Source organism: Bicyclus anynana, chromosome 18 (assembly GCF_947172395.1).
Source record: "Bicyclus anynana chromosome 18, ilBicAnyn1.1, whole genome shotgun sequence".
Classification (NCBI taxonomy): Eukaryota; Metazoa; Arthropoda; class Insecta; order Lepidoptera; family Nymphalidae; genus Bicyclus; species Bicyclus anynana.
In genome coordinates, this window is record NC_069100.1 from 15,221,947 (window position 1) to 15,249,875 (window position 27,929).

Sequence of the window (27,929 nt, forward strand, 5' to 3'; positions counted from 1 at the left end):
AGCTTGGTATGGACATGTAATGCGTAGAGAGGAAAGTCATATTACTAGAAAAATGTTGAATGTGCAAGTGGAAGGTCATAAGAGGAGAGGAAGGCCAAAGAAGAGATGGTTGGATTGTGTGAAAGAGGACATGTGTGTAAAAGGAGTGGATGATGAGTTGACGAGTAATAGAAACGAATGGAAAAGATTGACATATTTTTCCCACCCCACTTAAGTGGGATAAGGGTAAGGAGATGATGATAGATTAGTGCAGATAGATATCCTATTAGAGAGTTACCTGCCTATTAGTAGGATAACGGTGCCTGGGTATTGATTATTGTGTTTTGTACCTATATCAAAATCGATTTATTTTGCTATTACCGAAAGACCGTCGAAGCCAAGCGACGACATCTTACTTCACACAATACTTATCCAACAGTGTGGGGTCGACATGCACCTTTGCATCCACAGCCCATCAGCTCTTCAAACGTGCCACTAGCCGCTTCAACCAAGTGAGCTTGAGATTCTTCTGCGGATCTTTTTTATTATTCTTTACAAGTTAGCCCTTGACTACAATCTCACCTGGTGGCAAGTGATGCAATCTAAGATGACGCGGGCTAACTTGTTAGGAGGAGGATGAAAATTCACACCCCTTTCGGTTTATACACATCGTACCGGAATGCTAAATCGCTTGGCAATTCGTCTTTTTGCCGGTAGGGTAACTAGCCACCGAAGCCTCCCACCAGCCAGACCTGGACCAATTAAGAAAAGCTCAATCGGCCCAGCCAGTGATGGAACCAGGCCGTCAAAATAATTGTCTCTCAAAATAAGTCTATAGTTGGATCACGCAAAGGTACTCCAAATATACCTATGTAATCTCGCTATTAATTTTATAGCGTTCAAAATCCCTATAATGGGGATGATGACTAGGTTTGAATATATTGATTTTTATGATACATTCGGGTAAATAAGGTCAATGTTAACTAATTTATACATAAAAACCAAAGATTATCTGGATATTTGCAAAATAAATAAGATTATAAAATTTCAAAATCTATTAATTTTTTTTTATCGTAATTAACTGAAAATTTATACAGTTTTAGCTTCCTTACATTAAATGTGTCATTTTTCAATAAATGAACAATTAACATAAACGCACAAATAACAAAGATATTTGTAATTTTGTTTGAACGGCCATACAAACCTAAAGATCAGCGAGCCAACGACGTCACTAAATCGTGCCATTTTGTATGGAGCGTTTTTCATGGACCCGCGGCAGCACCGCACATCTGACCCTTTAAATCCCTGTAGCTCCGAAAGTAATGATCGCAGATACCTTGTTACTTTTACAAAATTGCTTGGCTATTAGTATACTCTTAATTTATATACAATTTAAAAAACTGTCATCATCCCTATTTCAATAATTGTGTAAGGTTAGGATTATGTAAAGTACAGATTTCTCTGAAATTAAAACAGTAAGGTCCTTTGGGGTATTTGCAAAAATGAGGATAAACTGAACTAAGCCGATATTTTTTGTTAAAAAATATTGAATACTAGCAACCTCCACGCGGTTTCACCCGCGTAGTCCACATTCCCGTGGTAATACGGGAAAGAATACAGTCATGTTGCTCCCCGATAATGTAGCTTTCCACTGATGAAAGATTTTTTAAATTAGCCTATTCGTATGTAATAAATAAACAAATTTCACATCATTATAGTAAAAAGTTTAGACGTTTAACGTATTTAGTTACAAAATATAGTAAATAGACGTGTAAAATACTTTTTTGGTTTTTCTATTATTGCAATTACCCCAAAGAGCCTATTAAACCTATACTTATAAATAATATATTTATTAATTGCTAATAATTTCACCAAAACAGATACAACAATAAGATTAGTAAAAACAAATAAATGTGTTAATTTTGAATTTTAGTTAATATTTATTCAAATAAATTGAATCAATTGCACATTTATCTACGAGGCTAAATTTTTTTTCACTTTGAATATAGTCTGAGTTTGATAGTTTTTAAATAAGTTGTATACCAACCAACAATAAACCGATTTAAGGGAATTTTAATAATAAAATTCAGTAGCCCTACATACAGATAGGCTAAGCCTCAGACCGATGAGGTGAAATATAGAATGCCTAAAAAGTACCATAAAATTTTGGAATAGTATATACATATATTTTTTTTGGTGATTCTTAATTTTTTATTAAAAACCTGAGGATTACTATTCAGAAAATCAATGTCAATAGAAGTTTTTATACCTGCCTATATTTTTTTGCGATAAAAAAATATCTACAGAAACTAACTCGATGACCGTACTTTATAAATGAAATGAAAATCGGTTAGTTGGCTGAAGTTAAAAACGTTTCCCTTAAAAACCCTGTTAAAAAAATAATATTTTTTTTTTCTAAAATAAAAATACACCGAAAGTAAGTTTCAAGTTATAAAAGAAATTTTGGGAGTTCTAGTTACAGCCAAAGTCACACAGAACTGAGTTGATGAAATGGCGCGCGAGATGAGGACCGCGATAGAAGAACGTTTCTCTCTCGAAGATGTTGAGGAGTTTGTCGTCTTTCGACAGGACGTCAGCTGTTAGTTGATCTGAAATAATAAAAAAAATATAGTACACTTGCCGGTGTCTCTTGGAACCCGTCCTTGTCGAATCATGGAAATAAAATGAGGCACAATATTTTTTTTTTTTTTTTACGATATCTATTATCGTGGTTTTCTATTATTAAAAGCATTTTCGAAATCGGTTCTGTAGATCCAGAGATTATCCCCTACAACCCCACAAACTTTATACCTCTTTACATATTTTTTTTTTTTGGATCACAAAACTGGTTACAATCATGTTACAATATTAAACGATTGCACCTTCTTGGTGTGACCACAACATTCTTATAATAAATATCATGAACAGCACTTAATCGACAACACTACACGAGACAACAATATAAATGCAAAAATCACTAAACTAATCGTTAATCCTTAATCACTAAGTGAGTTTTTTAAAAGAGGTCAGAGAACTACAATTAAAATCAGCATTACTACTGTGAGCATTTAAGAGTGAGCATATTCGATAAACAGGCGCATGCTGACCGGCTCAGGTTCGATAGAAGGGTACACAAAACATTAGACGCTCCAATACTTCCGGTGAATCCATATAGCCATTAATGATTTTATAAAAGAAAACCATATCTAGCATTTTGCGTCTATTCATTATTGGCATTACCTTATAAGATTGTAGACGTGAGTCATACGAGTTTAACTCACGACATTTGTTGTCGCTGAAAGCCAGATGGTAAATACATTTGAACTGAACATTTCATTTTGATTTAAACATATTCAAATTACTCTGGTGCATGGCATATTGCTGTACCAACTACAATATCAGTTGGGCCGTTACTGCCCAAGTGTAGGTCTACTGTAGACCTATACTGGTTATAACTAAAATCTTTCGTACGTGCAATCAATTATTTTTTTTTATTTCATTTCCTTCTAGCCTTCTTGCAACCGCAGTATACGTGCATTACTTCAGGAAGGAGGAGCTTTCTGGCGATCCCATTCGTCTCTCACGCGTCGTCCCTAATATGCATGCGTGTACCATTTTCGCGCCCTTAGCCCATGTTTCCTTGCAGTCCAACATATATGGCACTGTTTGCTTTTGTCAAGGGTTCCTCGCCTTGGCATGCGTTGCTCCTTTCCCCCTCAAACTCCACGCACTCAAAGATTGCATGGTTAGGCGTCTTCTCCACAGTATGTGCAATTCACTGCTTGCTTTGCCTATCGTATGTAAATGTAAGTAAGTAAATACTCCATGTCCAGTCAATGCTTGTGTTATAAGCTTATCCACCTCTTCATGCTTTCATTCTATTCGTTCCCATTTCACCAGGCCAATCAATAAATGTCGATTATATTTATTTAGACTTGATCGCTACTGTGATATAAATAGACTAGATCTCAACGTATCTAAATGTTGTACAATTAGTTTTACACGAAACAATAACGTTTTTCAATCTAATTATAAAATTAAAGATCATGTGCTAGACAAGGTTTCTGAAGTACGCGATTAAGGTGTTATAATCGATAGCAAACTTTTATTCAGTAAACATTTAAATCAAATTGTTAAAAAAGCATCAAAAATCTTAGGGTACCTATTCCGATCATCAAAAGATTTCACTCAATTAAAAACAATTAAAATACTTTACTGTGCTTTATTTAGTTAGGAGCAATCTTGAATATGCATCTCAAGTATGGAACCCTCAATACTATGTGTATATTCAACGTATTGAACGAATCCAGAAAAAAATATACGATTTAAACTGCCACCTACCATGAGCTATGAATCAGTGTGTGCTCGAATGCACCTACTTCCACTATCTATAAGAAGGAGTATTAATGACATCACCTACTTTTCTTTATAATTTATAAGCAGGTCGATACAATAGAATGACGAATAAAATATATAAATTAAAACTAAGAATTACTCAGCATATTAAATTTAAATTTATAATAAATAAAATAATTATAACAAATCAAACACTTGGGTGAACAATTAGATGGTGTGTATTTGTTATAATTATTTTATTCACCTACATACTTATTATCTATATCTATATCTATATCTATACTAATTAATAATCATTATTTACACAACTAAATTTAGATTCTTATCAAAATAAATAATTTAATAATCACAAGGATATTACAGAGATAAGATTTGCCCTTTACAGTATGTTAATTAGTTATATAGTTGCGGAGATAATACAAAATTTCTGAAAGTCGCAGAAATGCCGCTATATGACGCCCCGCGGTTTCAATTACGTAGTTCCCGTTCCCGTATGAATATGAGGACCAAACATAGCCTATGACACTCGCAAATAATGTAGCTTTCTATTGGTAAAAGAATTTTCCAAATCGGTCCAGTAGATCCAGAGATTACCCCCGACAACCACACAAACTTTACCTCTTTATAGTATTAGCATAGAAGTCGCTTGGGAAATTATAGTCTTTTGGTCATTGCACCACGCACAAAAGGCTGGACCAATTTTGCTGAGGGTAGGGATAGGATAGAGGTAGGGAAGGGGTAGGATAGAGGTAGGGTAGGGTAATTTAGGGAAAGTGTAGGGTAGGGTAGGGTAGGGTACGGATAAGGTAGGGGTAGTGTAGGGTAGGGGCAAGGTAGAGGTAGGGGAAGGATCTGGAACGTATAGGGTAGGGGAGGAGTAGGATAGGGGTAGCGTAGGGTAGGGGTAGGGTACGGTTAGGGGAGGAGTAGGATAGGGGTAGGGAAGGGTAGGGGTAGGGTACGGGTAGGGTAGGGTTAGGGTAGGGTAAGGTGGGGGGAGGGAAGGGTTAGCGTTAGCGGTAGGGTAGGAGTAAGGTAGGAGTAGGGTAGGGTAGGGGTAGGGTAGGGTAGGGTAGGGTTGGGTAGGTTTACGAGCAGGGTAAAGTAGAGGAAGAGAAGTTTACATCAATTTTTACGCGGACGAAGTCGCGGGCGTCCGCTAGTTGTAAATAATTCGGTTGACTGTGGCCTGCTCCTCATCTATACTAATATTATAAAGAGGTAAAGTTTGTAAGTTTGTAAGTTTGTAAGTTTGTAAGTTTGTAAGTTTGTAACAATTTTTTGAAATGGGGTAATCTTCGGAACTACTAGACCGATTTTAAAAATTCTTTCACCAGTAGAATGCTACGTTATCGGGGAGTGCTATAGGCTATATTTTATATTTCTATCATATATAACTACTGAGATATCGCGGGTTTTCTCTTACAGGTCAGACCGAAAAACTTACTTATTCGCATGCGCTGCCTTAACCATTGCGTATAACTGAAATAAATGTATGGAGGCTTTTTGAACCTTTAAAAGTTCTACAAAAAAGTCCGCGACACCATATATCTATCTTTTATATTTTAGCAGATATAGTACCTTTAGTACTTTAATAAATTATTTAAATTTTAAAGTAAGGTTTACGTCATTATTTACACAACTAAACTTAAATCCTTATCAAAATAAATGATTTAATAATCACAAGGATATTATAGAGATAAACTTTGCCCTTTACAGTATGTTAATTAGTTATATAGCTTCAGAGATAATACAAAATTTCTGAAAGTCGCAGAAATGCCGCTATATGACGCCCCGCGGTTTCAATTACGTGGCTCCCGTTCCCGTATGCATATGAGGACCAAACATAGTCTATGACACTCGCAAATAATGTAGCTTTCTATTGGTAAAAGAATTTTCCAAATCGGTCCAGTAGATCCAGAGATTACCCCCGACAACCACACAAACTTTACCTCTTTATAGTATTAGCATAGAAGTCGCTTGGGAAATTATAGTCTTTTGGTCATTGCACCACGCACAAAAGGCTGGACCAATTTTGCTGAGGGTAGGGATAGGATAGAGGTAGGGAAGGGGTAGGATAGAGGTAGGGTAGGGGTAATTTAGGGAAAGTGTAGGGTAGGGTAGGGTAGGGTAGGGTACGTATAAGGTAGGGGTAGTGTAGGGTAGGGGCAAGGTAGAGGTAGGGGAAGGATATGGAACGTATAGGGTAGGGGAGGAGTAGGATAGGGGTAGGGTATGGGTTGGGTACGGGTAGGGTAGGGTTAGGGTAGGGATAAGGTAGGGGTAGGGAAGGGTTAGGGTTAGCGGTAGGGTAGGAGTAAGGTAGGGGTAGGGTAGGGGTAAATTAGGGGTAGGGTAGGATAGGGTATGGATAGGGTACGGGTAGGGTTAGGGTAGGGTAAGGTGGGGGGAGGGAAGGGTTAGCGTTAGCGGTAGGGTAGGAGTAAGGCAGGGGTAGGGTAGGGTAGGGTAGGGTTGGGTAGGTTTACAAGCAGGGTAAGGTAGAGGTAGAGAAGTTTACATCAATTTTTACGCGGACGAAGTCGCGGGCGTCCGCTAGTAAATTATATTTCAGTCCCAATTAATACTCATTCTCGATCACATTCAATTTTGTGTAAGGCATCTGCGCATACTAAATTTAGAAACAATTCTTATATACCTCGGTCATGTCTTTCTTTTAATAAATTGAGATTGACTGACCAGGAAATTGACCTCTTCTGTACCTCGGCTACCACTGCCCGTAAGTCACTGGCCACACAGTACTTTAACTTGTATATGACAAGCTAGCTTGTTTACTTATCAATTTAGTTTTGTTGTTTTTTTTCTCTTACGCCTTTTTATTTAATTTATCTTTATAATTATTATCATTATCTCTTTTTTCATATTGAAGTATGTTTTCCTAGCGAGCTTGCTATCTAATATGTAAAATTTATTTGCGGAAACTTGTAATTGGCTCCTAGCCTCACTAAACTAGTGTCTGAACACAGCTCCAGCACTCACTGTTAGGCTTGATGCGGTAGTAGGGCAGCGCGGTGACGTCGGTGAAGATGAAAGCGCTGCACAAGTCGAAGGGTTTCCTCGCCGGCAACTCAACTGTCATCCGGATCAAAGCTGCAACATACACACTCCATGATAATTCCTATTTATACTTACAATAAGTAGGTATAATATAATATAATAATTTATTATAATTCCTACATATACTTCAGGAAAAAGTATTGGTTCAAGATGTTTACATGGTTTGCCTATGGCAACACTCGGTACACTCACGGTAGGTGCCCCGGTAGCTGTAGTCGTAGATCACGTCCTCCCGCAGCGAGTAGTGCTGATGACGGTGCGCGTGGACTCGGCGCATGTTCGCCTATAGCAACACTCGGTACACTCACGGTAGGTGCCCTGGTAGCTGTAGTCGTAGATCACGTCCTCCCGCAGCGAGTAGTGCTGATGACGGTGCGCGTGGACTCGGCGCATGTTCGCCTATAGCAACACTCGGTACACTCACGGTAGGTGCCCTGGTAGCTGTAGTCGTAGATCACGTCCTCCCGCAGCGAGTAGTGCTGATGACGGTGCGCGTGGACTCGGCGCATGTTCGCCTATAGCAACACTCGGTACACTCACGGTAGGTGCCCTGGTAGCTGTAGTCGTAGATCACGTCCTCCCGCAGCGAGTAGTGCTGATGACGGTGCGCGTGGACTCGGCGCATGTTCGCCTATAGCAACACTCGGTACACTCACGGTAGGTGCCCTGGTAGCTGTAGTCGTAGATCACGTCCTCCCGCAGCGAGTAGTGCTGATGACGGTGCGCGTGGACTCGGCGCATGTTCGCCTATAGCAACACTCGGTACACTCACGGTAGGTGCCCTGGTAGCTGTAGTCGTAGATCACGTCCTCCCGCAGCGAGTAGTGCTGATGACGGTGCGCGTGGACTCGGCGCATGTTCGCCTATAGCAACACTCGGTACACTCACGGTAGGTGCCCTGGTAGCTGTAGTCGTAGATCACGTCCTCCCGCAGCGAGTAGTGCTGATGACGGTGCGCGTGGACTCGGCGCATGTTCGCCTATAGCAACACTCGGTACACTCACGGTAGGTGCCCTGGTAGCTGTAGTCGTAGATCACGTCCTCCCGCAGCGAGTAGTGCTGATGACGGTGCGCGTGGACTCGGCGCATGTTCGCCTATAGCAACACTCGGTACACTCACGGTAGGTGCCCTGGTAGCTGTAGTCGTAGACCACGTCCTCCCGCAGCGAGTAGTGCTGATGACGGTGCGCGTGGACTCGGCGCATGTTCGCCTATAGCAACACTCGGTACACTCACGGTAGGTGCCCTGGTAGCTGTAGTCGTAGATCACGTCCTCCCGCAGCGAGTAGTGCTGATGACGGTGCGCGTGGACTCGGCGCATGTTCGCCTATAGCAACACTCGGTACACTCACGGTAGGTGCCCTGGTAGCTGTAGTCGTAGACCACGTCCTCCCGCAGCGAGTAGTGCTGGATGACTGTGCGCGTGGACTCTAGCTCCAGGTTCGGACAGTCTATCCCCAGCACCGCTTTCTTGGTCGCCGTGTTGTAGCTGATCGATGAATATATTCGTAAACTAGCGGACGCCCGCGACTTCGTCCGCGTGAAAGTCGTTGTAAACTTTCAACTACCCCTATCCTACCCTACCCTACCCTACCTCTACCCTACCCCTACCCTACCTTATCCCAATCCTACCACTACCCTACCCCTACACTACCCCTACCCTACCCTACCCTACCCTACCCCTAAACTACTCATTAAGGCTGCACTTCTTTATTTATTCCTCCCACCGCGAGTCGCGTCGAGCGCGGCAACCGTTACACAAAAATAATCCTTAAAGTCAACATTTAAGGACTCTTGCGTGCAGATTAGTATTCACGCGCGATGGCTTAGCGTATTTCATGTATAACTTTGGTGTTTCTTTACCGATTTATATGATTCTTTTTTTATTGAATAGGTAACAATGTTAACTTTCTTATTTGGGATGAGTGATGAGTGTTATAAACATAAGAGTAGACAAATATAATTAGAAAACTCCGAACTGCTAAGCTATCGGGAGTTACACGTGTTATTGTGAGTCAACCATAAAAGATAGACATATATATGCTGTTGTGTTTTTATAGATAATTTTAAGGAGAACATTTCCGTCATACACGATTTCTATGTAGCTTTAACCATTAAGGCTGTACACGCGACGGAAGCTTAAAAAATTGAGTAACTTCTCCCGTTTTCTCAACATTTCTCTTCACTGCTCTGCTCCTATTGATCGTAGCGTAATGAAAAGTATACTATAACCTGCCCAGGAGTATGTTGAATAATTGTACCAAGTTTCGTTAAAATCCGTCCAGTAGTTTTTGTTTCTATAAAGAACATACAGACAGACAGACAGACAGACAGACAGACAGACAGACAGACAGACAGACAGACAGACAAAAATTTTACTGATTGCATTTTTGGAATCAGTATCGATCACTAATCACCCCCTGATAGTTATTTTGGAAATATATTTCATGTACAGAATTGACCTCTCTACAGATTTATTATAAGTATAGATAAACAGATATCGCACCTGCTTTTAACAAAATGATGGATGTGGATGAATATAAACAATTTTATTAGAACGAAGTTACTTAACGCGCGTTGCGAAAGGGGGCTAGACGGAAAAATTAAGACCAAAAAGTTGTAACGACACTTTTTGCTATTGTTTTTCTGCCTGTCTCTCTCTATCTCATAGAAAGCCAGCCATTAGCAATTAAATTAGTGTAATGTCAATTTTAATTACTATTTTTACTATTTTTGTATTGTTATTATTATTATGTTTGTTTTACACTGGGTTTTTACCTTTAAATAAAAACTATTATTATTATTATTATTATTAATGAGAGTTTTCTCTTTCACGACCCAAAAGTCGGTTTTAATAAACATTCCGTCCTGCGGCCCGCAGGAAAAAGAACATTTATTCCCCTTAAGTTATTTCTCCTTCTTCCTCTATTCCTTCCCCTTCCCCTCGTTCTTTGCTGAGTTTGTGTTGTGTTTTGTGTTTGACTATTTGTTGTGGTTAATGTGTGATTTGTTAAATTTAATGTAATAGTGTTGTTTTGTGATTCTTGTGTGTTTTGGTGTGTAATGTGTGTGTTATTATTGGAGTTTACTCCTTAAGAATCGATTTTTTATATATAAGGCGCCCGGTATGAGAAAAATCCGAGGGGTAAAACCAACTGAACTAACGAAAAAGTGTCACGTTTTTGGTGCGCACCTTTAGTGCGCAACTTTCTAATTTAGCTGTGAGTGTATTGAGACGTACATAGGGTATGCTGTATAGGCGACTATACCTATATACTATATGTTATTGGGCTTGTTTGTTTAATGATTATATCATTGTAAGAGTAAAATATATAATGTGAAGTATATTATAAAGTCTATTAGTTATTTTACAATTCTATACATTTAGTCTTCTTTAACATAAGTATTACTAAAGCCCTACTCGATGTGCACTGTTTACCAACAAAAAAAAGTGTGTATGTTAAAAAAAACAAAAATTTAGCTCGAAGCACGTCTCAATACTCGCGCCTTATAAGTGAAAGGTGCGCAACCGAGGTGCAGCAGGTGCGGCGCACCCGCCTACAGCGTGCACATGGGTGCGATGTGCAAGTTGTTGGCGGCACAGCGCACGGTGAAAGGTGCGCAGAATAGGTTGCGCACAAAAAACGTAACGCATGTCATTTCATAACTTATTGGAGTTTATTCCTTAACAATCGATTTTTCATTTATACCCCCTCGGTACGTTTTTTGTGCGCAACCTATTCTGCGCACCTTTCACCGTACGTAGCCGCCATAGCGTGCACATGCCTAGCGCGTCCGCACGCACGTGCACGCTGTTGGCGGGCGCGCACGCAGCGCTGCACCTCGGTTGCGCACCTTTCACTTTTCAGGCGTTGCTATTGAAAAGAGTAAACTCCATTCGTGCGTCGGAGCTGACACACTTTTTTATTATTATTATTATTAGCCAGTTATTTTCGATTCGTCTTTCTATTTCGCATTGAACAGTGTGGTGTCGCGACGATAATTTTATTTGAGTGTATCAAGGCTTTTTGTACATAGTAAATAATAATAAAAAATAATAACAACTTCGTTCCACCTGGGTGTCCCTTGACACCTCCCAACATTTATTGTTTTTTTTTAATTTTTACTATTGGTTCGTTAAAAAAAAATTAGTTATGTAGACAATGTTACCTACATTTGCATTTGCTGAATTTTTAGAAAACATTTTTGTTCTGATTACATGGCTTAACCAGTCAATGTAGGCACCACTATATAACCACGCATATTAATTTTTATCATAATTTACAGTAACGCTAGGTAGTTACTAGTTAGTTACTCACTAGTACTGTGAAACGAAGCACTTGTCTTGGTTGCCGATGACGAGATCGTTGTCGACGTAGGTGGCGTTGAAGAAGGGCGTGTCGAAGCGGAAGGACTTGACGCGGAAGGTGCTGGGCATGTACCCCGGCACGCGCGCGTCACAGCGCGAGCGGGCGGCCAGCGAGCGGGCGATGCAGCCGATGGACTGGCACGGCCATACGATGATGGGCGGCACTGGGGGATCCGGTACATCAATACAAGAGTCGCGTATCCTACTCCTCAGTTATGAAACCCACGATCCTACTATTGGTAGAACAACTATAAAATTTGGAGTAGCTTTGGAAAGTAGCAGGAACTTAATCTAAGTATACTAATATTGTAAATCTGAAGAGTTTACTTGTATGTTTGAACGCGCTAATCTCAGGAATTAAGTACCTACTGGTCCGATTTGAAAAATTCTTTCAATGTTACATACACCATTTATCGAGGAAGGCTGAAGTAGAAGTTGAGCACCAATGAAGAATGTTTCAAATTCAGGGTTTTTTTTTCCCATTGAGGGCTTACGCATACGCACGCATTTACGTATGCAATGCGTAAACAGTTCAAGTTTTGCAAAAATCATGTACGACAGAATTGTTCTTGTTCAGTTTTCGCGGAATTTGAAACAAAATGAAATCCACGCGGACGAAATTGCGGGCGTCCGCTATTTTTTCATATTGTCTACGGGATATAACGACATAACATGTTTCCAGTCGCTAGGTATACTTTATGCTTCGTGACATTCCTTGGCTAGAGCACAGAAAACATATGTACAAGTATAAAGACTCTTTATAGTCCTCATATTAAAATAAATGGTTTTTTTAGAATTGTACTGGGGGCATTATTGTAAATCCTGGAATTCTATATTCAGTAGGTATACTGCTGCTACCTTCCCAAGCCTCCTCCTTTGACGGCCTCCGTGGTGCAGTGGTATGCGCGGTGGATTTAATGACGGAGGTCCTGGGTTCGATCCCCGGTTGGACCGATTGAGATTTTCTTAATTTGTCCAGGTCTGGCTGGTGGGAGGCTTCAGCCGTGGCTAGTTACCAACCTACCGACAAAGACGTACCGCCAAGCGATTTAGCGTTCCGGTACGATGCCGTGTAGCAGGGTAGGCGAACCTTTATGCATCAACGTGCCATTTTTTCTAAAAAATGTTTAATGGGGTCATTGGCGTGCCATCAAATATTTTGACTTTCTGATTATTTGGAGAATAACAATAATAAATACTATCAAAACTCTTTATGAAATAAAGTAAACAAAAGAGGTACATTTTGGAATGTTTTTATTACACGCATAAATTAAATTATTGTAAAATTAGTGTGACTTCTGTTGCTGCAGGTTAGATGACAAATAATTTATGTCAAATACCTACTTTACACATGTTTTATGATCGGCGACGTGCCCAAAATATTGTGCCGCGTGCCATCAATGGCACGCGTGCCATTGGTTCGCCTACCCTGCCGTGTAGAAACCGAAAGGGGTGTGGATTTTCATCCTCCTCCTAACAAGTTAGCCCGCTTCCATCTTAAGACTGCATCATCACTTACCATCAGGTGAGATTGTAGTCAAAGGCTAACTTGTAAAGAATAAAAAAAAAACCTTAGCTTAAAAATTTATCCATACAAAAAATGTGACTAGCGCAATTAATTCTGCAACGAAATATTATGAACCTAACAATGACCCTTGATCCCATCCCTGGCTCTAAAGCTCTAACAGTGGAATTCATAGACGTTGAAGCGTACCCCCAGGGGATCATTCAGCCGCTGAGTGTCAAATTCTCAAACAAATAGAGGTTAAATTCGACACTCAGCGGCTGAATAATCCCCTGGGGGTGCCCCTACAACGTCTATGAATTCCACTGTAAAACTTACCACCCGCGTAAACCGTGGCCACCAGAAGCAAGACGATGGTATGAGACAACATGGCGTATCCGATCAAACCCACGACTGGTTAAGAACTGAGCATTCAAAATGATATATGAAAATATGTAACAAATACTAAAATTAAGCCGTCAATTGTTTTTAAATATTCAAAAGAAATTAATCGATTATTTGTACAACTGCTTGTGAAGCGTCAAATTAATGTTTGACGCAAATAAACATATTTTGAATAACATAATTATTGTTGAACTGTTGATTATTTTTTATTTAAAATTAATTTACAGGTTACTTGTTCGGTATTTTCAAGGAAAGTTTATAATTTTCTTTTAATAAATTTTGTAAAGTACCTACTTAGGTACCTAAAATTGTTTATCTTCAAACTTATTTCTTACCTTGCTCTAAGCAGTGTAGTGTAGTATTCCAGACATTAGTTAAAAAAATAACAAAGCGTTATTTTTTAAATTTAAGTATAAATTCTGTTATCAGTGCTTTAAAATGTGACGTCACCACACTAGAGGACCCCGTCTTATCGTGTGATGGTATTGTAGGTATTCTATTCATTATCGCTAACAGACATCTATACCACTTTAAACTAATTACTCGCATGTTCATCAATACATAGGTACGTATGAATAACATTGAAGTATCTGTGATTTCACAATAACTGTTTTATCAAGTGCAATACATACTCGTTAATAGGTATTTAGACGATACTAATGAACACACACTTGTTAAAATTTTCGTGTTGTCCGGGCTAACCTCAGACACGGCTGAACTGATTTTAATGACACTTTACTGGAAAATAGAAGAGGCTATTGAGTAACATAGGCTACTGTTAGGTAATTTTTATCTACAAAAAATTAATGATTCCAGCGGGATTTTAAAAACAGAATTTCAAAGAATATTTATTATTGGTAACGAAAATTAAGGAAAGAAATAAAAACTAATATATTTTGGCTTAAAAATCATTTTAATAACTATTGTACATTAATAATAATTATAATATTCATAATATTAATAGTTTTAAATAGTTACGGGCACTTACGCAACGAACACACGCACCAAGCGTTACACCACGGACACACTAGCGACCAAACTGTCGCAAGACAATAATGTCTAACGACGAAACTATCGCTAGACTGTCGCGACATATTTTGTAAGAAAAAATATTAAGAGGTGACAGAGTAACAAGTTTAAGACAAATATTACGCTATTCGCTATTCATCATAAAATAATTATGTTTAACAATACCTACAGCATACAATTGTCAAAAATCAAAAATACGCAACCATTCTTTGGAAAAATGTTTGTGATGTTTTATACTCAATAACAAAATGGTAGTTAATTTAAATATAAGACAAACACAGACGATATAATTTGTAGTTTATATAGTTTTCACGGACAAACAATATAATTTTTCATATAAATATGATTATTTACATTAAATGATGATATTGTTTCATGTTTCTAAATACGTACATTAGGCAAAACATTTGTCTCAACTTAATTATATAAAACGCGTCGACGTCGCGACAAAGTAGTCGCTAGTGTGACCAAAGGTTCATAAATGCAAAAGTTAAAGTTGCCCACCCACCGGCCACGGCGCGCAGTACAAAAAAAGCAGAGATAATTATAAGTTAGACAATGACTAAGCACTTACTGATACCAAAGAAAAGAAAGAACTTCGCGACATATTGCGCAATGTAGCCGGTTGCAGTGCAGCTTTATATAACTTCTTGTATAATTGATTTCATACATGGGATTTACATACTTTGTGAAAATTTATATAAGTATCTAGTGTATATAAAAGTAATAATATAACTATTTACATGAATTTTGTATTAATGATTTTTTTTATTAAAAACTTCCATGAATTTGAAAATTTATGGTGAATTAATGTACCTACATGAAATATCTAGTTTTTGATCATAAGATTGTTCTAATCAAAACAAAGAAGTCAGTTTAGTAAAAATTTTAAAGATAAAATGAAAAATCCGTTCCGGCCCGTCCGGAATAAAATATCAAACAAATATAATTTTTTTTCAATTTATTAAAACGATAATGAACAATTAATGACCATTAAAAAAAAATGTCAATTAGCCTATTGTCAATCTTGTTCTTGTTGTCTTGTTGAAAATGGCGTGCGACATTATATTGAATATCGAATCGCCTTGTCTAGTTCCTTTGCAAAGTCTATTTACTTCTTTGTCTACACTTCGGCCAAAATACATTTCGACAAAAGCAGGTTCCCAGTCTATAAAGTAAGTTAAAAATTAACTATTTATTGATTTTTTTTAATAATTACTTTCTTTTGTGATTTCAATACAAATCTATTCATAAATTTGTATTGAAATCTATTCTATTTATTGTACATGTACAAGCAAACCCAAGATGGCGATTATAATCCCAAACTACCCTACATTTACAAAATCAATTATACAACAAGCTAGACGAAGCGTTTTTATACATTACATGTCTTAGTATCAATAACTATATAAACATGATTTTATAAAACAAAATTATTGAAAAAGGTAACTATAAAAAAAAATCTTTTCCTCATATTTTGAGTTACCTAAACAAGTTAAAACCAACCCACATACTTTTAAATATTAGGCATAATCTATTTGTAGTGCTTTTCAAATATGCTTGAATCCTTCAATAAAAATATGCTCAACTCAACACTCACTCAAGTAAAGAAAACCTAAATACTTTGACATGAATAGACGAAATTAAAAAAATCTATACTAATATTATAAAGCTGAAGAGTTTGTTTGTTTGATTGACCGTGCTAATCTCAGGAAATACTGGTCCGATTTGAAAAATTCTTTCAGTGTTAGATAGCCCATTTATCGAGGAAGGCTATATATAATCCCCGTATTCCTACGGAAACTGGAACCACGCGGGTGAAAAGGCTTTGATAGGACATTTGTATATTAGTTTTACAAGCTTCTTTAGAATTGATCGATTGCATGTTTTCATTAATTAAAAACGTCTCAATTTTCTGTAAATGAATACTCCTCTTTAAATTAAGGAGTCGACCCCAGACATCGTGGTACATAGCCAAATTACAAAAAAAATTGATATTGGATTGTTAAGTTACAAAATAGGACATGCAGCTTAACATAGAACCTCCTTTTTTTGAAAGTCGTTTAAAATGAAAACGTCATACTGTTGTGAGGTTCAAAATGTACACATTTGTTACATATATGTTACATTGTACGAAATAATTTAACAAAGTAACTTTGGTGAATTTGCCCATCACATCGTAACAAAATATCTATAACTAAAAAACTAATAAATTGAACACAAAAATCGAATCTAAAGTAATTTTTAGTTATTTTTGAACTACGACATGTCATGTATAACTATGTGAGCCAGATTTCAATATTATATAATATAATATGTTTACATACATAAAGATTTATATATAGTACATATAAACGACGATCTACGATTTTTAAACTTATATTTTTTTATAATATAAAAAGTTACAATTATGCAGCAGAACCAGTGGTGTGCACAACTCTTAAGAAGAGAGTAAGCAGTTTTAATTTAATCTTTCAAGTTACCACTTGTTACAAGTTACCTTTCTAATGGCTTCAAATACCTAGTAAAAATAAAAATAATATTTAAAATATATTCAAAAATATATTTCAAATATTTAATTACATACATTGCACCAGAGTGTTAAAGTGGTTTTTATAAAATGTATTATTATTAAAAAAATATAGTTTAAAATCGTCACGCCTTGTGATGTTTCGTAGGTACTTAAAAAAAATGAACACGAAATAAAAAAGAATGAGATTCCATTCAAAATTGAAATCGGCTCACAAAATAGAATAAAAAAGAAACACATACGTCGTATCTAACATAATAACTTTTTAAAACGTTTTACTTAAAAAAAAAATAATTAGTTACACTATTGGTATTAAAGCGTTAGACAGTTATAAGATAAAAAAAAACTATGTCGGTAAATGATTTTACTGTAAACAATTGTTATTAAACTTTATGTTTTTTTTTTAATTTATTCCCATATTGTTACTTTTATTTTCTTGTATAAATTCAGAATTTAAAGTCCTATTTGTCTATTCATACAAATCACAATTGATTCGGTATTTTGGTTTGTGTTTATCCGACAATATGGTGGATAAACACCAACCAATATAGATTGTTTTTGGAAACAATTATTTTGTATTTTTTATGAATAAGTAAGTGGAAAACGCCTATATATAATATTTTGGAACAAGAAATACTATTAAGAAGACATAAACCTAAAACATAAAACAAAACTGAATGTATACAAGAATTGTTATGAAAGAATCAAAAATCTACAACATATTCAACGTAATTTACTCACAAACAAGCCAACCATCAACACATTCAACATACAAACAGGCTTTAATACATACTATATCTTATATTTATAACTGATACAACAATCAATTCAAATTTCACATAACCTCGAACATTTTGCGACAAACGCGTTTTCTCTGCGACTGACGCGTTAAAATAACGTATGCAGACTTAAATTGTATATTTTATCAAAGATAGATTATTTATTTTGGTATAATGTTACTTCTATGGTGTCATGTCGCTATACATACTATACTCATGCGACGCCCCATGTTTTACTTGTTTCCGACCGTTAAAAAACCTGCCATTTTTTAATTAATAAATAAGTATGTGGCTAACTGTTGTTTCTTAAATTATGTACTTTTAATAGTTACAAATATAAAACATTTGAAACAGCGCGACTTGCGATGTCGTGCAATTTTTCAATTTAACATAAAGACTATTTGATACTATTATTCGGTCGTAAAGAAATTAGCTTGTTAAAAGATATAAAACGCGACAGTCGCAATTTTTTCTGCGACTTGGATGATATTTCACTTTTCAGCTAAATTAGCATGTTACGCAATGTATTCTTGTATTAGTTATAAATAACTTATATACCGCGCACTTTATGCTTAAAAAGAGATATTTACATCTCTGTCTGTACACGTTGAAGTCAGGTAAGTTGGAGCGAGATGTAATCAGGTGCCATGACTGCGCGTAGGTAACGATATAAGGATTAGCTATTTAGCATGCAAATTATATTTAGCATTTTACAATGTTTAGTTATGAAATTCTAATTCTAAAATTGAATAATTTTTACATGACTTTTTCATACAAAAGCATTTTTAATACAATTTTTGTGTTATAAACTCTAATACTTTCGAATTAAGACACGAGTATTCAGGCAGACAGGCTAAATAATGGTTTTAATAAAAATAGCATTGTGCTGTGATCAGTTGAAATGTTTCACGCAGTTCCAACTTCAGTGACGTTACCGGTATACAACATTTAGTCTATGTGTAAATTAAATCGCTAATACAATAATTGAAATGTATTATTATTTAAATATACATTAACATTACTAAACAAAAAAAAAATTTGAACCAACATTTGGTTACGGATCACAATCACAAGTAAATCTGCCAAAGACTTGAATCATAATATATGTTAAATCCGCAGAATAAAAATGAAATGAAAAACAGAATCCAGGCAAAATTATATCTGCATTTTTCTAACTTGGAACGTCAACACACTCACACAACTAACTTGTCTTAAATTGTCACATGAGCTCACACAAGCAAACGTCAACGTATACCAAGTGAAAATTCCCAAATACATTTACAATTTAAATGTTCGGTCTTAGCCAAGCTTCGTGCGAACGAATACATATATAAACATGTATATTACACTTCAGTACGTACGTACAGACATACTACACCGACACGGTAGCTTTATCCATACATGCGAATTTTCGACGTAAACAAAAGTTCTCTTAGATAAATCACAGTACAATATGCTTAGGATGCAGGATAGATATATGGTGACGAGAAAGACATTGTCGACCAATAGACAAACAGAATGGGGATGATGACTACATGTTTGAATAAATTATAATATTTTGAGTCATTCGGGTAATTCAATCGTGCTATTGAATATGGTGCGTTTTTGAGTTAGCCGCGTATATCTCGGAGCTACATGGTATATACATCAAATGATCGCAAATCCCTTGTTACTTCTATAAAATTGCTCAACTGTTAGCATACTCTTAATTTTATATACAATTTAAAAAACCTTCATCATCCCTATTGAAAATATCGATATCCATTCCGTAGCAATAAGACAAAAGAGAAAGCGACGTTCCGCTGCTATTGGTCGACAATGTGCCACGAAATATATTGCTGAGGTCTTACGTCGTCGCGTTACCTAGCATTCAAGTCCGTTGGATTTGCAAGCTTATATGCCAATGTAAATTGCTACTACATGGCCTTTTCCTAAGGTATAGCCAAATTACGCACAAAGTACAAACCTTTTTTATTCAAATTGTTGACTTCCTAACATTTAAACGATTTTTTTTAACCCGCAAATATTTGGCTTCTAAAATCACAATCATAGGATATTAAATAAAAAAGAGCTCAATTTTCATTAAATTATATTTTTGAACCAATTTTCGTATACAACAAAAATGTTGAACCGTTTCCGATGCAACCGTGTCGAATCTCCCAGCCCTTACCTAGAGTACTATACAGCGCAACTAACGTTTACCGACATAAAGGCACCATCACACTCACGAAGTCTTCCGAGAAATGTTCAATTGATACATAAACGCTTAGCTACGCACTTGATCTTTCAAAATGCTTAGAGCACGCCTCAGACCAATTATTGTATAGGACCTGCCTCGCAAGACGTTACTTTTCTGTCATAGTATATGATCAACGATCTAATGCGATTACAAAAACTGTCTCTATAGAATCGATGTTAAATAGTTGTAATCGTGTTCGTCGGTTAAAGAGCTTCGTAAAAGACCTTTTTGTGTAATGGGGATGATGACTAGGTTTGAATATATTGATTTTTATGATACATTCGGGTAAATAGGGTCAATGTTAACTAATTTATACATAAAAAGCAAAGATTGTCTGGATATTTGCAAAATAAATGAGATTATAAAATTTCAAAATCTATTAAAAATATTTTATCGTAATTAGATGAAAATTCATACAGTTTTAGCTTCCTTACATTAAATGTGACATTTTTTAATATATGAACTATAAGCATAAACGCACAAATAACAAAGATATTAGTAATTTTGTTTGAACGCGCATACAAATCTAACGATCACTACATTGCCTATGACGTCATTATTTCAAGCCATTTTGTATGGGGCGTTTTTCAGGGATCCGCGGCAGCGCCGCAAATCTGACACTTTAAATCCCTGTAGCTCCGAAAGTAATGATCGCAGATACCCTGTTCCTTTTACAAAATTGCTTTACTATTAGTATACTTTTAATTTATATACAATTTAAAAAACTGTCATCATCCCTATTGATTGTTTGAAAAACGGGCAAAAACTTCTAGTTTAGTATAAGATATATACCAAATCTAAGCTCGTTTTCTTCAGAAAATGACAGACAATTTTGTTCGTGACTATGAGTGCGATACAGGTCCTTCTATAATTGGTCTGAGGAGCACGCACAAGTTGCTTACTTTAAGCACAAGTATGGCTAGACGCTTGTGCGTAAAGTTAAAGTATTACTAACTTAAAGCCAAACGACACCTGTGCAGTTTCAACTGTGTTCAAATTGTTGAAACGATTGTCTTGTCTGAAGAACTCTTGTGCCGTTTCGTGAGGTTTAAGCCTTTACCCACACCATTGCGTTCACGGTAATCTATAGCGTAGCAATGTACAAGTATAGCATTCGCACAATAACCATTTAAACCTTTGAAACAACAGTGTGCAAGAGGCTTGAACTATTTCTTTTTTGTACGTTTTCGCAGGCCTAGATACAGCGAGATATTTTGTCAACATATTTCCATTTCTTTTGTGGCGACGAGACGAAAGAAACAGCTATATGGATAAAGTACCTATAGACAAAATTGTCTTGTTATCTCTTGGCGCGCATCGTATGCCTACTGTAAACCTATGACGCGCATCACTATAGCCTAGCGCATATCTTTTGTCCCATTGAAACGAAAGAGAGAGAGATATTTTGGATATTGGTCGACAATGTACTTTTCTCTTTCCAGGATAATATATTGTTGACGCATAGGCCTGCTGGACACATCAGGGTTTTCTCTATTTGTCTCTCATTCGCACGCTTACTACATTGTCCTGTTCGCACACATTATTATTCTTCGTCTCTCGTTTTTTGTGTGTAAAGATGTAAAGTGAAATAGAGTTTTGGAAGACAAACACTTTGTTAAAAAAAATATTTTTCTGTATGTTATCATTCTCACACAGTAAAAGATGCACGATTTTAAGCGAAATTGAAAATCAGCGCGAGTTTTTAATTTATTTTTAAAATTTTGCGAACAATGCCACAGTCGCGTATTAGTGAAAAATATATAATACTGTACAGTTATGTAATACAATAATTTATACAACACCGCGAGACGTAAACGACTATATTACAACTACATTAAGGTCGAAATTTCAACGTACCAATAACTATGATGATTTTATAAGAATAGAAGTCACTCTCGTTCGTCGCCAGTACTGAAATAAGGCAATTACCTATCCGAATACCAAAAATATATGAAACCTTGTAACCGGTATAAATTACTTTTTTCATTATAAGTTAAATAATGGTAGATGAAGAAATTTGTACCTTCGTTTTCTGCAATATTGTGAGGATTTTTATTTCTCTGGTGATCCTATAAAAAGGATTTTATCCAGTTTTTGTAAAAAATCCTTATCAATATATGTGAACTGTTAATTTTTTGCATACATTTAGAATGTTGTAATTTCATTCAATTAAACTCAACTTTAACCCATATTATGTATAAATATTTTTTTTAATCGACCAACGGTTTTCGACTCACCTAAATAATATGTAGGTGACTTGAAAACCTTAATCGACATGTCAGCAGTAGACTGCACATACTACCTATTTATGGAGTACTATGTGTAATACTGTATGACTTTTTCAAAAGAGCAACTGTTGATTTTCTTGCCGGTATCTTCTCAGCAGAACCTGCCTTCCGAACCGGTGGTAGAATCTTTACAAATAGTCAACTGACGTGTCAAAAATGCTTGTGAACTGAGCCTACTTGAAATAAATGATTTTTGATTTGATTTGATTTGATTTAAGACGATTTGGCGCTTGAAAATGGCGACGAAAAACGAGTAAACTTACAATACAACATTATGTACTTATAAAGACCATCATAGTTATACAGTAATTGAAATAACGACTCCCAAACACCATTTCCATTCTGACAACGTTTTTCTTTACGAATCTCTACGCAATCTATCTAGCATATCTCGAAAGTAAAAAAACTTCGATACCTACCAAATGTAACAGTTCTCAAATGCGAAATAATTTTCGCGAATCTACATCCTAGCTAGTTTGTCGAATCTTAGCTTTACCTATCAAATTCCATTTATACATTTTATAAAGTCTAATAATGGCCATAATTTACTTAAAGATCAAATAAAAATAACCCATGTTTTTCCTCTTTACGATCATCAATCAATTTCTATAAAACTATTTTCAGTTGTTTGCTTTAAATAAAGTTCCTTCTATTTAATTTTCTTCATCATTGAAAAACATTTAGTAAATATGACCGTTATTTTACTTTTATTAAAAGATTATTTATAGCATACCAACTAATATAGTCATAATATAATGATATCATCCAATTTACAGTCAGAGAAAAAGAATCTACTTTATACTTTAGTCCATATCTATTTTGCTACGTCTATTACGTTTAGTACAATTTTGTAGTATATACAGTATAATGTAATAAATTCGTTAGAATAACCTTCGTATATATTGATTTCTATTACTTGACCCATGCAGTATTATTCCAGTCAAGTCAGCCCAAAACTAGGGTTACACTTGCGTAAATTATCAAGAAGCTGAAAATCAAAGTTAATGTTGGGGACACCAATAAAATTAAATTTTGAAAAATCCTCATCAAATCTAAGTGTAAGTAAAAAATGTCCAAAGTTTGTGGATACTTTTTATTTTACCTTACTTTTTATAATAATATTTTAAATATGTATATCAAGAAATCATCTCCAAAATACACGCAAATATCTTTATACTTTTATATGTTCACCATTTTTGAGAAGCAGCATTCTAGAATTAACTAAGTTTCATTTTTCCAAGTATGCATACAACTAAAATGGTGAATGTTAGAAAAAAATATTAAAATTTTGTGTTAAGATAATTGCATATTACATATGCTATAATTTCGGTACACAGTATTTTTATCGTAGACCTTAACATTACCTTAAGAAACTGAAGTGAAATGAAAGCAAATTCCAACTTCTTGAGAATTTATGAAAAAGTAAATATCTATTTTGACCGGAGTGTGAATATAAAATAACCTAGTTTATTAATAATGAAAACCTAGACGTAAAATTTATTTTGTGTTTTCCTCCAACTGTAGTTAGATGAATTCATTATTTCACTTAATAACACACGGATGTTACATAAGATATTGTAATTGTTATATAGTAATGCGCCGTTTTAGTCTGTATATTACAAAATGGAGTCGCTATGTAATATTATTGTATTAATCCAAAATATTGAATGTATTAAAGAAACTAGTGGCAGAACTCATCCGGAGAAGTCTTGAAACTTACTCCCGACAACGATATTTTATACAATAGATATGTTAATTGTCTACAAAATCACCGCAAATATATAATTCTATTGTATATTTGTGTATATACAGTTTTTATAGTTCCTGAACACATAACTCGACATTGTATACAATATTTAGGTATTATTTATATAGATTCGTTGTTTACTACGCGACAATGAAAGCAAGACAATTACACACTTTTGTTCGCCTCAGTTTTGAAGTGCTAATGGCATATCTCTATTATAAAATCCTTGATCCCGGTAACAAGTCCTGGAGTCTGCTCGGAGTTTTCTCTTCACTTGGTGGAGCCGGCACACCTATAGTGTATCCATGGAATGCTAAGATATTGCTCTCATTTCTGCTACAAATAGTAGTTGTCTGTAAAGTTACAGGCACTTGAGGGTAAAGATGGTTTTATTCTCCAGATAACTGGTCGCTTCGCTACACTTGTTCTGAGTATGTAAGCAATTAGTTGCTTTACTATATTATGGATGGTTTTGATTAAACAACAGATTATGTAGGTACGTGGATGATTGTATTTACTCGTAGTTGAATGTTATGAGAGTTCTGCTTTTGTTGAAGCGGTGCAAGTATTTTTGTGAAGTGAAATTTTTGAACTGATTTTCATGCAATTTCAAGTAGAATGCCAAAAGACTTAATCCTAAAATATCTTTAAATAATACAACATAAAAACTCCATTTTGCATAATACTGACTCGCACACGCATGAAGCACGCAAATTTTCTGACAAGGGTGACATTTTGGGATGGATCAGCAAGGTGAAGATTTAAAAAAAATATAACTCCCACTAGAAAGAAAACACTGTTACTTTCGTCCACATGGAAAACCCTTGTTCATTCAAAGACTTTCATCCAAAATTTACCCTCCACGTTTCCTCTATAGAATCCTTTCTTAATAACTTATCTTTATGTCACATAAGATCCTACTACCAAATAACGTCCATCGAAATTTCAGCTTGCTAGAATTTTTACCACAAGCATATGTGGCTGGATGACTACCACATAACCATTTGCACAACACAATGGCGTTATACAATAACAATGAAAGCCATGGGTGGAGGTGCTCACGACCCTCATATATGAGGAACACGACTGAAGGTTGAGGAGGAAGCATTTGCAACGGTTCTAAAGGGATTTGTTTAGGCGTCAAATGTTTTAATACTAACTAAAAATTAATTAAGACTTTTAGTTAGTATTAAAACATTGCAGAAAGCTGATTCCACAGCTCACATGTAAAATTTAGTTTTCTTTTTTTAGCTAGCGCTTAGTTGCAATCACGCCTGAATTAACGATGATTCAGATGAATTACGTAGATGCTTATTCACTTACTTATTTCACAAAAAACCCAACCAACAAACTCAATGAAAAAAAATTACATCCAAATGTTTTGAACTTAAGAGTTACTTTTTTGAACTTCAAATTTGAACGTTCATACAAGTGCTAGATTTATTATTCAAATAAATATATTGTAAACGACCTATAATGATCCATCTCAAAAACTCACCCCTATATAAAGCACATATGGACCGACACTAATTCCCCGCCCGTATTTCATATATATTTTTAAATAAAATAAATGCAGTTTTATGTATAAATACACTTTATTATGTATAAGGCAGTCTGATTATACAACATAATATTAGCTTCGTTATATAAAAAAAATAACTTAAAATGTTTAAAAAAGTATGTAACAAATATATTAGTACAGTTAAGTTCGGTAACCAGGATGTTTGTCGACACCACACACTTACAATAATTCAATAACATTCCCGCATTTTCAATATCACAACGATTTACCCGATTTTGGTAACTATACCCTTAGAGTAACACTATAGGCGAACTTAAAAAATTTAAACATATTCGATAACGTTTTGCCTAATGTTACCACCTGTCTATTTTGAGTAGTCTATCGTCAATGCAAACAATATCGGGGATGTCCATACTCATATCGGGGATGTCCATTTTCATGTCGGGGATGTCCATATTCATGTTGGGGAAATCCATGTGTGGTGTTGACGTGGAAACGTTTTATTGACGAGTTCCAGTCGAGTTATTATATATATAGATATGTTCGACTTAGTGGTTAAGGTCACCGAAATAATATTATAAAACATGAATGGATACTGAGTTTCATATAGTTATATGTACTCGTAGCTATATTATTTTCGCATGCGAATTCTCATGAATACCTGTTTTCTAATTTAGCATGAATACCTAATGCTCTACTATTCTTGCTATTTTAAGTAATTTGTGATAATTAAACATCAAAAATAATTAATTTATTATTAGCTCTACTGTGATATATTCAGTAGTGTTGTCATACTGCTATGGACATTTTTTTTTAATCACATGTATTTAAGAATCTACATCGTAATAGTTTAAATGTTAGAGTAAAGAAGATCGATAAATAGTTCAAAACGTTACACCAGACATACATTGAACTACAATTATTATTAGACTTTGTTAAAGTTTTAGGATAGAAAAGAATAGATGTAGGATGTCAGACAAAATGTATTTTATGAAAAGAAATAAATTTAACTTGAAAATAATGACATATTCATTACAAATAGGTATTTTTTTTTCAATATGAGATTTCGCATGCTAAAACAATATTGATCTGTCAATAAAATGTATCAACATTATTGTTAAACATAAATGCACATAATCGTACGCGTCATTTGAAAGTGACTCAATATGCTCAGATATTGATATTGACACACGAGAAAGTGTCCTGTATTGAGCCTGATTAGCATTTTTAATATGTTACATTATCAAATCTTTCTACAACATACGTAGTGAGTTCAAAACGAGGCTTTGAATTATCAAAGCTAAATTAAGAGTCGTAGTAGTCACAATTTGTAACAGATCGTAAGACTACAATAAAAAATTAAAATCACAAACCATGATAAAAGGTTTTATTGTGAAGAAACAAAATCGTCGCTAACAAAAAATATATATAATCACAAACAACTTACGACCTCTGTCGGAAGGCGTAGGTATTATTGCGATGTGGAACGCCGGACACGCGACGTCCATGTCGGCGATGTGTGCGATGTCGGGGATGTCGATGTCGGGGACGTCCATGTCGATGTCGGGGAGGTGGGTGCGGGCGCGGAGGCCGAGCGCCGCAGCCCGACGGCGGTGGAGCGGCGGAGCGCGGCGGGGCGGTAGGCGCGCCGCTCAGTCAGTTTGCGTGCTGCGCGTGGCGCGGCGCGGTCGCCGCTACGAGGCCGGCCCGCCTTTGGAGGCGTCCTCGCGCTGCTTGTTGATGTACACCTGCACATGTGTTTCTTTATGTACTCACTGGGTCCAAAAGTGCTTGTAAACCAACTGCACGATGGGCCACCAAATATAATTAGTGCGATGACTATGCAATTGTTACAATATCTACACTTATTCATAGTTAGTTTGAGATGGACGTGTAAGCAGTCGTTGCTGCGTCAATATATTTACTTTGAGCTTTGTTCATAATTCATTTTACCCTCAAAAGAAGATGTTACAAATCCATTATACAGATCTAAAAAAATCAATTATATTTAATCACTAAGCAGTGTCGCCATCACATGACCACTATCTGTAGACGCGCGCCCTAAAATCCGACAATGACGTCAACCCAAGAGCATCGTATTCGC

The 27,929-nt window shown here is 35.8% G+C and overlaps 2 protein-coding genes across 2 annotated transcripts in view; both read right to left on the reverse strand.

The window, feature by feature from the left end:
* Positions 1 to 1,855: 1,855 nt before the first annotated feature.
* Positions 1,856 to 27,381, reverse strand: LOC112043880 (fibrohexamerin-like). Its single transcript, XM_052887039.1, has 5 exons — positions 27,273 to 27,381; positions 11,733 to 11,946; positions 8,766 to 8,902; positions 7,336 to 7,446; positions 1,856 to 2,588 (listed from the first exon to the last, which is right to left on the reverse strand). Exons 1-5 carry the CDS (start codon positions 27,379 to 27,381, stop codon positions 2,452 to 2,454), a joined length of 708 nt encoding a protein of 235 aa, XP_052742999.1. The 3' UTR covers positions 1,856 to 2,451.
* Positions 14,586 to 27,929, reverse strand: part of LOC112043866 (CLIP-associating protein) — a 58,728-nt gene continuing 45,384 nt past the window's right edge. Inside the window, exon 37 of the mRNA XM_052886889.1 lies at positions 14,586 to 27,573. Coding sequence (XP_052742849.1) covers positions 27,520 to 27,573 — 54 coding nt within the window. The 3' untranslated portion in view covers positions 14,586 to 27,519. The remainder of the gene's footprint in view (positions 27,574 to 27,929) is intronic.

Excerpts from the sequence above, each read along its gene's own strand:
- LOC112043880 (XM_052887039.1), bottom strand. The coding sequence starts at position 27,381 with ATGGACGTCCCCGACATCGACATCCCCGACATCGCACACATCGCCGAC. Across the intron at positions 7,447-8,765 it reads CAGCTACCAGGGCACCTACC|CTTTGATCCGGATGACAGTT; the intron begins GTGAGTGTACCG and ends TGTATGTTGCAG. Across the intron at positions 2,589-7,335 it reads CTACCGCATCAAGCCTAACA|ATCAACTAACAGCTGACGTC; the intron begins GTGAGTGCTGGA and ends TTATTATTTCAG.